The following is a 10,469-nucleotide window of genomic DNA, read 5'->3' as shown; positions in this document are numbered from 1 at the left end:
GCAAATGAGCACACAGTGTCACTTTTTGCCTCAATAACCATTTTTCACATGGTTCCCTATAGGCTTAAGCTTGCTGCATGGTCACAGCTTTGAGCACAGCCAGGGTTAAGGTGCATACCCAGAAAACCACCCACAGACAGCTGTTTCGACCTTGATGGGTCTCATCAGTGTGGGGTTGATTTTACTGGGAATGCAAGAGAGGCTATGGGATAGGCTAAACCATAATACTGAGTTAAGTTATGGTGAGTAAAAAAAGTGACAAAAACCCTCCACAGGAAAGCAAATATGCAAATATAGCTGTATGCTCATCTGCATGTCTTAGGCAGGTCTGCAACCCCGCCTTTCCCCATTATCACCCAGCATACAGCACTTCCACTGCAGCAAGGGATTCTGGGAAATGACATGCAAATGAGCACACAGTGTCACTTTTTGCCTCAATAACCATTTTTCACATGGTTCCCTATAGTTCCCACAGTGAGTGGGTTTACTGACTTTGCATCTCCCAAGTCCTTGCTTAAAAGCTGTGTTTAAAGCAGCATGCATTGACTAAGGGTTGCTCATGTAATGTGAGCATGAGATAAAAAGTGGCACTGTGTGCTCATTTGCATGTCATTTCCCAGAATCCCTTGCTGCAGTGGAAGTGCTGTTTGCTGGGTGATAATGGTGAAAGACAGGGTTGCAGACCTGTCTAAGACATGCAAATGAATATACAGGAATATTTACAGTTGCTATATATATATATATATATATATATATATATATATAATCAAAAAATGAAGCTTCATTCATTGTAACATCGCCGGAAGAAGAGATCAGTGTATCTCGAAAGCTCGCACAAATAAAAGCATTTCGTTAGCCACAGAACGGTATCATCTATTTATTTTTTGATTATTGAAGCTCGGCTAACACGGTACTGATACCTCTACATGTATATATATATGTATATGTATATGTATATGTATATGTATATATATGTATGTACACACAGCTGTCTCTCACACATACTAATACTCCTTATTTTTCCATCCATATACAACAATAGGGACCACATAGTATCCACACACACTTTTAGTTGTGCTACAAACTCTCACATTTCCACACCCACCCACACCATTTATATCCCTCTCACTCCACACACACCTTGTGTAGAGCACTGTATATACTGTGGGCTCTCCATTCATTTTTATTCACACTGATACACATACACACTCTTTCTTCACTTGCTTTCAGTTACCCTTTGACACCTCTAGCCATAAAACACATCCACACCGGGGGAAGGAACAGCACAGATAACATTCCAAGAGACACTGTTTTTAAGTTATCCTTGCTTCATTCATTGTAACATCGCCGGAAGAAGAGATCAGTGTATCTCGAAAGCTCGCACAAATAAAAGCATTTCGTTAGCCACAGAACGGTATCATCTATTTATTTTTTGATTATTGAAGCTCGGCTAACACGGTACTGATACCTCTACATGTGTGTGTGTGTGTGTGTGTGTGTGTGTGTGTGTGTATATATATATATATATATATATATATATATATATATATAATCTTTGGTTACCTGCAGTAAAATCGTTATCTTATACAAATGTGTAATTCTTTGTGTGTCCTGTAACGGGGTAATTCCACACAGTAGAACCCCGTATAGGTGGGGGCGCTACCGAGCACCACTCAGGTGCACCCCGTCCCCAGGCTCCCAGCGGCGGAGGCTCAGATCTCCTGGGTACCACAGGTATGCACTACACACACCTTAGCCACACATCTCCTGGGTACCACAGGTATGCATTACACACACCTTAGCCACACATCTCCCAGGGGGTGGGGGACAGTGCGAAGCTGCGTGCCCCCTTGTACATGCACATAGTAACACATAATATTGGTGTGTGTCTGTGTGAGGGGAGGGGGGAGGAGTTGTTTCTATCCCCGTTGCTAGGCAGCGTGACGTCACCGGAACCCGCCCACACACAGGGAAGCCGCTGCACGTTGCTTTTTAAATAAATCGCCCTCTTCCCATTGGTTGACCTGTGCCCGCCCCCCTTTTTGGCCCCCGCACAGTGATTGGATAAGCAGGCGGGACCGCGCTCCCGATTGGCTGAAACTGACACCCCTGGGCGTTAGACGCCTTTTTCGAATGTTTCCCCCTTTCACGTTAGCAGCAAAGACAGCAACAGAAAGGGGGGCAAGACTGACCCGCTCACTGAGACGGGGGAGCAGGACGACACCTGACAGACCCGCTTACTGAGAGGGGGAGCGCGAGGACACGCACCCGGCGCGAGACAGGACAGGCTCGAGGACACCTGACCGACCCAGGGGGGAGCGCGAGGACACGCACAGTAGCGCGCGAGGACCGTTCCAGCCCCGGACATGCTGAGGGTCCCCGGGGCGGCGACATGTCCCTCCGCGGGCGCGGGGCAGCTCTCCCCGGGCGCCCCGGTCCTCTCTCTCACACACTTCTCCCGCCCGCCCTTCGTGGGGTTCGGCTGTGTCAGGCCCGGTTCGGTCCGTAGCTGCCCGCTTCTGCTGCACAATCCCAACCCGGAACCGGCCCAGGTCACCGTGCTGAGCCTGCCCGAGAGCCGGGGCTTCAGCGTCAGGGAGAACCAGGCCATCATACCGGTGTGTGACACTGTGTGCATGACACTGATGTGTGTGTGATGCGTGTGTGTGACACTGTGCGTGTGTAACACTGTGACACTGTCCCGTGCGTGTGTGACACTGTCCCGTGCGTGTGTGACACTGTCCCGTGCGTGTGTGACACTGTCCCGTGCGTGTGTGACACTGTCCCGTGCGTGTGTGACACTGTCCCGTGCGTGTGTGACACTGTCCCGTGCGTGTGTGTGACACTGTCCCGTGCGTGTGTGTGACACTGTCCGATGCGTGTGTGTGACGCGTGCGTGTGTGTGACACTGTGTGTGTGTGTAACTGTGTGACACTGTCCCGTGCGTGTGTGACACTGTCCCGTGCGTGTGTGTGACACTGTGATGCGTGTGTGTGATGCGTGCGTGTGTGTGACACTATGTGACACTGTCCCGTGTGTGTGACACTGTGATGCGTGTGTGTGACGCGTGCGTGTGTGTGTGTAACTGTGTGACACTGTCCCGTGCGTGTGTGACACTGTCCCGTGCGTGTGTGTGACACTGTGCGTGTGTAACACTGTGTGACACTGTCCCGTGCGTGTGTGACACTGTCCCGTGCGTGTGTGACACTGTCCCGTGCATGTGTGACACTGTCCCGTGCGTGTGTGTGACACTGTCCCGTGCGTGTATGTGACACTGTGCGTGTGTAACACTGTGTGACACTGTCCCGTGCGTGTGTGACACTGTCCCGTGCGTGTGTGACACTGTCCCGTGCGTGTGTGACACTGTCCCGTGCGTGTGTGACACTGTCCCGTGTGTGTGACACTGTCCCGTGCGTGTGTGTGACACTGTCCCGTGCGTGTGTATGACACTGTGCGTGTGTAACACTGTGTGACACTGTCCCGTGCGTGTGTGACACTGTCGCGTGTGTGTGACACTGTCCCGTGCGTGTGTGTGACACTGTGCGTGTGTAACACTGTGTGACACTGTCCCGTGCGTGTGTGACACTGTCCCGTGCGTGTGTGACACTGTCCCGTGCGTGTGTGACACTGTCCCGTGCGTGTGTGACACTGTCCCGTGCGTGTGTGACACTGTCCCGTGCGTGTGTGACACTGTCCCGTGCGTGTGTGACACTGTCCCGTGCGTGTGTGACACTGTCCCGTGCGTGTGTGACACTGTCCCGTGCGTGTGTGACACTGTCCCGTGCGTGTGTGACACTGTCCCGTGCGTGTGTGACACTGTCCCGTGCGTGTGTGACACTGTCCCGTGCGTGTGTGACACTGTCCCGTGCGTGTGTGTGACACTGTCCCGTGCGTGTGTGTGACACTGTCCCGTGCGTGTGTGTGACACTGTGTGACACTGTGACACTGTTGCGTGTGTGACACTGTCGTGTGCGTGTGTGACACTCGTGTGCGTGTGTGACACTGTCGTGTGCGTGTGTGACACTGTCGTGTGCGTGTGTGACACTGTCGTGTGCGTGTGTGACACTGTCCTGTGCTTGTGTGACACTGTCCTGTGCTTGTGTGACACTGTCCCGTGCGTGTGTGACACTGTCCCGTGCGTGTGTGTGACACTGTGCGTGTGTGACACTGTCCTGTGCGTGTGTGACACTGTCCCGCTGTCCCGTGTGTGACACTGTCCCGCTGTCCCGTGTGTGACACTGTCCCGCTGTCCCGTGCGTGTGTGACACTGTCTGCCTGCATGTACACTGCCGCACGCGCGTGATGGTCTGCGCGCGCGCGGTGGTCGTGTGATACTGGTCTGCGTGCGTGTGTGACTGTTGTGTGCGTAACGCGTGTGTGACACTCGTCTACGTGCGTGTCACTCGTCTGCGTTCGTGTGTGACACTGTCTGCGTGTCACTGACACTGTCGTCATTTGTAGCCGTTTGAAAGCGTCCCCCTGACCATCACATGGACCCCGTTAGAAGAAGGCGGCATCCGGGAACTGATCACGTTTATCGTGAACGGCGTTGTGAAGCATCAGGCGGTTCTGCTGGGCCGGGCTGAAGCGCTGCCCAAGAAAAAGGTTTGTGTGGTCAATTACAAAACGTATTTACTATAACACTCGTCATTGCTCGGGTTGCTAGCCAGGTTGCCTGTGTTTTCCAGATCTGTAGCTTATATATTGGGCAAACAGCAATGTCTAGGTGGTTTGTAAAAGAGGTAAGCGATCCTTACTATCGCTGTAATGTCCCCTTTTATTCTCCTTGCAGATCTTTGTGCAAGTGGGATTTTTCATGAGTGTTTTCAAGCAGTAAATTGCTGGTGTTAAGGAGAGCCACTTCTTTCAACAGAGGCGGCCAACTCCAGTCCTCAAGGGCCACCAACAGGTCAGGGTTTCAGGATATCCCTGCTTCAGCACAGGTGGCTCAAACTATGGATCAGTCTTTGAGTGCACCACCTGTGCTGAAGCAGGGATATCCTGAAAACCTGACCTGTTGGTGGCCCTTGAGGACTGGAGTTGGCCACCCCTGGCTTAGAAATGTGTCAGTTTGAGTTAATCCTGCAGTGTTTTTTTTTCTTTACAAAGTCCACTCACGCTTTTAAATCTGGTTGTTGTGTGCAATGTCTTGCAGAAGAATCTCTGGAACGCCATAAAGAAGAGAAATACCCCTGTGAGACCAAAACATACCGGACTGAAGAACAAAGAGCTTGATGTGACAGGTGTCAATTCTAAAACGTTCTGTGTAACCCAAAATGCCGGGTACGGGAACTGCGACAGAGCGCGGAGCCCGCTGCAGTCCTGTGAGAACCTGGCCCTGCATGTGACTGACACGTCGCTAGCGAGGGAGTCCAGGCGGAGTATAGAGAACAGGACACCCGCTCGCCACGTCAGCCCACAGGCCAGCGAGCTGCGGGACGTGACCCCAGACTCGCTGCGGAGGTCAAAGACCTACTCTGTCCTCTGCAGCACAGAATATAGTGAGACTTTACAAGAACATAGAACCACGTCTACAATTCAGACGGACCTTTACATTGAGGAGGAGTGGGCACTGAGAGACCAGAGAGTCCATGACAGGTTTTCAGTGTCCCCAATAATCCCAGCGCAAAGCCTCCCTCACAATGTTACGTGCACCCCAGGTTGTGTGAGGCCGTCTGCCGTATACTCTGCCCTCTCTCCCACTGTGTTTTATAATGCAGAACTTGCTGCTAAGACGGGAACACACAAACCGGTGGATATTCCCACAGAGGAAGCCGGCAGGGACCCCTGCCCTCTTGAGGGGTTGGCACAGGAATGTTTTACAAACACAAAGTTGAGTTCCAACACAGATTCTCTCTGTTCGCCGCCTGTCCTGCTCTTGCCACACAGACATTTTTTAAGCCCAAATTCATTTGTGAACGACAGTTATGTTCCTGTTGAGGATTTGTCCGCTGCCCATCACACCCGCATCCTCTCGCCGGATCAGTTCGTAAGAGAGAATTTTTTGGCTTCTCTATCTGCATCATTATTACACGAGAAAACGTCTAGATCGCCGTCCACAAGCTTAAATCCTCCGAAACCCCCTGAGTCCTCTGCAGCCCAAGTGGAAGTTAGGACACCGCAGCATGCGGGCCACGAGTTCTCTGACAAGCATCTGAAAGATGTGGAGCCGGTGACATCCCGGTTGACGTACTGCGTGAAAGCAAAGCACAGGGAACTCCTTCAGCTGCCAGCAGCTGATAGTTCTGCCATCAATGTTCCTAAAAAGCCCCCGATCCTCACTGCAACCGTTACCAAAATCAAAGCTGGGGGTGGCAACAGAAAAAACACAATGACCAAACCCAAGTCCCGGAGGCGACTTGAGAACACCGAACCGGGAAGGGAGAGTATCGTCCATTCGAGTGTCGTAGCGTTTCGAGACTTGCCCACCATAAGCGTGTCCGGTTCTGCTGAGGGTTCTGGTGACGGAGGGAAGGGTTCCCCTGCTGTCTTATCGGCTGTCTGTGATCGGAAGCGGAGAAGCGAAGAGTTCCTGCGAGGTGTAGATATCAGAGTGGCAGCAAGCAAATATGGGGAGTCCACGGAAATCTCCACAGTCGTGGGCGAGACTTCAACGCAAGCCAAGAAAGCGCATCTCTGCAAACCCGTGGTCACGCAACATGCGCGCAGCAAAGAGCGACCTAGCCAGAGCAGGAGAGCGGGTAAGATTTCTGGCTGAGTTAAACCAACATATTCACCTTGTGACATGTCAATAATTCCCTTATGACCCCCCCCCTGGAGCTGCAAGGGTTAAGCGAATCTATTGCCTAACTGTACTTACTGTGACGCTAATATTGTGATACCTTGTCTGGCATGGAAGTAAAGTTTGTTGGAAGACATACTGTAGCTATCGGTGTCTTACTGCAGCCAGAATTCTCCTTTCATTTTATTCCCCACTGTGTCATTCTCATCTCCCAATATGTTGATGTTCTTGATGTGTGTGTGTGTGTGTGTGTGTGTGTGTGTGTGTTGGGATATATTGTCACTTCTCTTCATGCAATGTTTCAGTTTCGCTGGCGTTGAAATCTGGGAAAACGCACAAACTTCAGCACGGAGCTTCAAAAGCCAGACTCTCTCCTATAAAAACATGCAAGACAGGTACGTGAATATTGTATTCTTACTGTAAGAAAATGGGCTCTCAAGGTGTTTTGACTTTTCTGTTCGTTTTTGTTGTTGTTAAATGGATCACTTCATTCTGTTCTCTGCGTATTTATTAGTAAACTAGTACATCTAATTATTTGCTTGCAGGCTTTAAACCTGAATCTTCAAACTCCATATAATTGGAGAAGCAAAAATGCAACATAACTACGTTGGTTAATCCTAATCGCTTTAGGGGAATTTAGGGGGCGAATGAAATGTCCCTTAAGCCAAAGGGGCTTGCAGCGTAAGTTGTTGCAGGCCCGTGTCCAGAAGATTAAAGGTTGCACGTTTCTGAGGATGCCACTGGCAAGATTTTGGACTTGGGTGTTGACTGGGGGCTTGGCCTAATTAGGCACAAACTTGTGCAATAAGTGTGCGCATTGGCAAATGGACTAAATAGTGACTGTCTGAACGGATTGCTAGAACTGATATATTTGGATAAACATCAGTTTGGTTGTACGTATGATCAGTATCGGTGAAGGTTTGAGTGCCTCAATTATAATGTTTCAGGGTCGTGTTCTCTGACGTTGTTCCTAATATCTCCTAACCCTATGAGCTGTATAACAAATACTGTGGTATGGTTATTACTGCAAGTTTCTTTGTGTATTGGTGCGATTTAAGTGCATTTAAATCTTCAATATTGGCATACACTGTAATATAGTATTTCCCAGGATCAAAGTCGAAAATGTGATTCAATTTCTTTCCCCCCCCTCCCCATCTTATAAAACTTGCCGGTTTGCATTTATTTGCTGCTTAAACGCAACGTTTTGTTTGCAGATACGGTGGGAGCCCCCCGGCTGTTTGCAGATACGGTGGGAGCCCCCCGGCTGTTTGCAGATACGGTGGGAGCCCCCCAGTCGCAGTCTTCTGTTACCTACAAGAGCTCCAAACGCACCGTGGCTGTCGCACAATCGCAACTGACATTTGTAAAGCCGTCAAAAACAGGTACTGTAGTTCCTGATCGCCGGCTGCGTAACTGAGCGGGAAAACTGCAGAAAGCTTATAGTGTGTGTGTGTGTGTGTGTGTGTGTGTGCAAACTACACACATCTGTATACAAGAAACCAACAGACAGATGCAGTTACCTCCACAACTCCAGCTTCCATCCCACTCATACAAAACAAGGTATCATACACAGCCAGGCTATAAGATACCACCGCATATGCTCTGACACTGTAGACAGAAACAGGCATCTCACAACCCTGACCGAATCGTTCAGAAAGAAGGGATACAAACCAAAGACCATTGCCAAAACTATTACATCTGCACTAAAAACCCCACGAGAACACCTGCTACAATACAGACAGAAAGAACCTACCACACGCATTCCACTAGTGGCCACATACAACCCTACCCTAGAGGGAATACGAAAAATAATCAAAGATCTGCAACCCATGCTGGCAGAAGATGCGACATTAAAAGAAATCTTTCCCAAACCTCCCATTCTTGCATTCCGGCAACCACCAAACCTCAAACAGAAATTAGTCAGCAGAAAACTTCACAACGAACTTAGACACTGATAATGGCACAAAACCGTGCAACAACACACATTGCAAACTCTGCAAACATATATGCCAAGATCCCACAGCCAGTCACAACCATAGAACATTCAATGTTAAAGGATCATAAAGCTGCACATCCAGGAATGTAGTCTACAGGCATACCCCGCTTTAAGGACACTCGCGAGTAAGTACATTTCGCTCAATAGGCAAACAGCAGCTCACGCATGCGCCTGTCAGCACGTCCTGAACAACAATACTGGCTCCCTACCTGTACCGAAGCTGTGCACAAGCGGGGAGACTATAGATCCTGTTATACATGCGTTATTTACATCAGTTATGCACGTATATGACGACTGCAGTACAGTACATGCATCAAAAGTGGGCAAAAGGTAGTGCTTCACTTTAAGTACATTTTCACTTTACATACATGCTCCGGTCCCATTGCGTACGTTAATGCGGGGTATGCCTGTATATGATTCAGTGCAACAAATGTGACCAAGGTTGCTACATTGGGGAAACCAGCCAAAAACTACAAGGCAGAATGAATATGCACAGACACTCTATACTCCATCACGAAGAAGGAAGATACTGCTCACATGTGGGACATCATTTCTCACAACCAGATCATTCCATAAATGATTTAAAAATCAAAATCCTCAATGGAATGTTTAAACGCCCCAAGAATGGAAAACATTTGAACTCAAAATGATAAGACTCTTTGACATCAAAACAAAAGGACTTAATGCGGACATGGGTTTTCTCACACCCTATCAAAATTGTTTGTAATTATCCTGCTTTCCTCTATTCTTATCCACACTTTCTCTCCCGAGCCCCCCAGCATCCCTCCCCCTCCCCACCTTTCCTTGTCACCCTCCCCTAGCTTCAAACACTTTTAAAACCCTACCTTATCTACAGTACATATCTGTTTTTTTCTCTCTACACTGTTTTAGCCATAGATTCCTGTGTATATCAGTATTGCTTGACCTGAAGAAGAGAGGAGAACTCTCGAAAGCTCGTCCTATGACATAAATTGTTAGTCCAATAAAAAAGGTATCACCTAATAGTGCAGAATAAATGAGTTCTTCAGTATTGCAACTGGACTAACACGGCTACTTTCTGATATATATATATATATATTACACTTTGTTTAATTTGCCATTACATTCTGAACACATGCAACATAAAATCACCCCCCACCCCTGGTTTTCATGCCCATCTAGCAAAGATGGGGTTTGCTTTTTTTTAAATGGAGAACAGTATCCTGTGGCACTCAAACCTCAGACAAAAGTCAAATAGACATTTAAAGTATTTGTAATAATTCCCAACGTTTTCGGGGAGCTCCGTCAGGGGAACACGTGGAAGGTCCTGTATTTAACTTTTGTCACAGGTTTTATGTGACACAAGATACTGCTCTCAATTTGAAGTCTGGAGTCATTTCTGCTGGGATTTTAGCTTTCTTACTAGAGCAACAAGCACCATTCTGATAGGGGTGGCATGCGTGCCCTCCATGTCAATATCCTTTTTTTGTTTTATTTTTTAATGGCGCCTCTGGTATAAGTTTCGTTATTAATGGACTGCTTCATTTGTTCCCAGTCATTCCCAGGCACCCGATGCCTTTTGCGGCCAAAAACATGTTTTATGACGAGCGCTGGATGGCAAAGCAGGAGCGGGCATTTACCTGGTGGTTAAACTTCATACTCACCCCGGATGACTTGGCCGTGAAAACGGATTCCATGAAAGGTGAGGGCAGCGTGTCCGACGCCTATAATGTGAAATAAAGTTGCTAGAAA

The 10,469-nt window shown here is 48.7% G+C and overlaps 1 protein-coding gene across 3 annotated transcripts in view; it reads left to right on the top strand.

The window, feature by feature from the left end:
* The first annotated feature begins 2,157 nt into the window (after positions 1 to 2,157).
* Positions 2,158 to 10,469, top strand: part of ASPM (assembly factor for spindle microtubules) — a 38,604-nt gene continuing 30,292 nt past the window's right edge. For all 3 annotated transcript variants that reach the window (XR_012804151.1, XR_012804152.1, XM_075617034.1), the window contains exons 1-6: positions 2,158 to 2,618; positions 4,462 to 4,605; positions 5,156 to 6,701; positions 7,048 to 7,137; positions 7,957 to 8,124; positions 10,273 to 10,419. Coding sequence is in view for 1 of the 3 variants with exons in the window: in XM_075617034.1 (XP_075473149.1) it covers positions 2,367 to 2,618; positions 4,462 to 4,605; positions 5,156 to 6,701; positions 7,048 to 7,137; positions 7,957 to 8,124; positions 10,273 to 10,419 (2,347 nt within the window). In the remaining 2 variants the exon portion in view is untranslated. The remainder of the gene's footprint in view (positions 2,619 to 4,461; positions 4,606 to 5,155; positions 6,702 to 7,047; positions 7,138 to 7,956; positions 8,125 to 10,272; positions 10,420 to 10,469) is intronic.

Source organism: Ascaphus truei, chromosome 10 (genome assembly GCF_040206685.1).
Source record: "Ascaphus truei isolate aAscTru1 chromosome 10, aAscTru1.hap1, whole genome shotgun sequence".
NCBI classification, from domain to species: Eukaryota; Metazoa; Chordata; class Amphibia; order Anura; family Ascaphidae; genus Ascaphus; species Ascaphus truei.
This window is presented reverse-complemented; position numbering and strand designations above follow the sequence as displayed.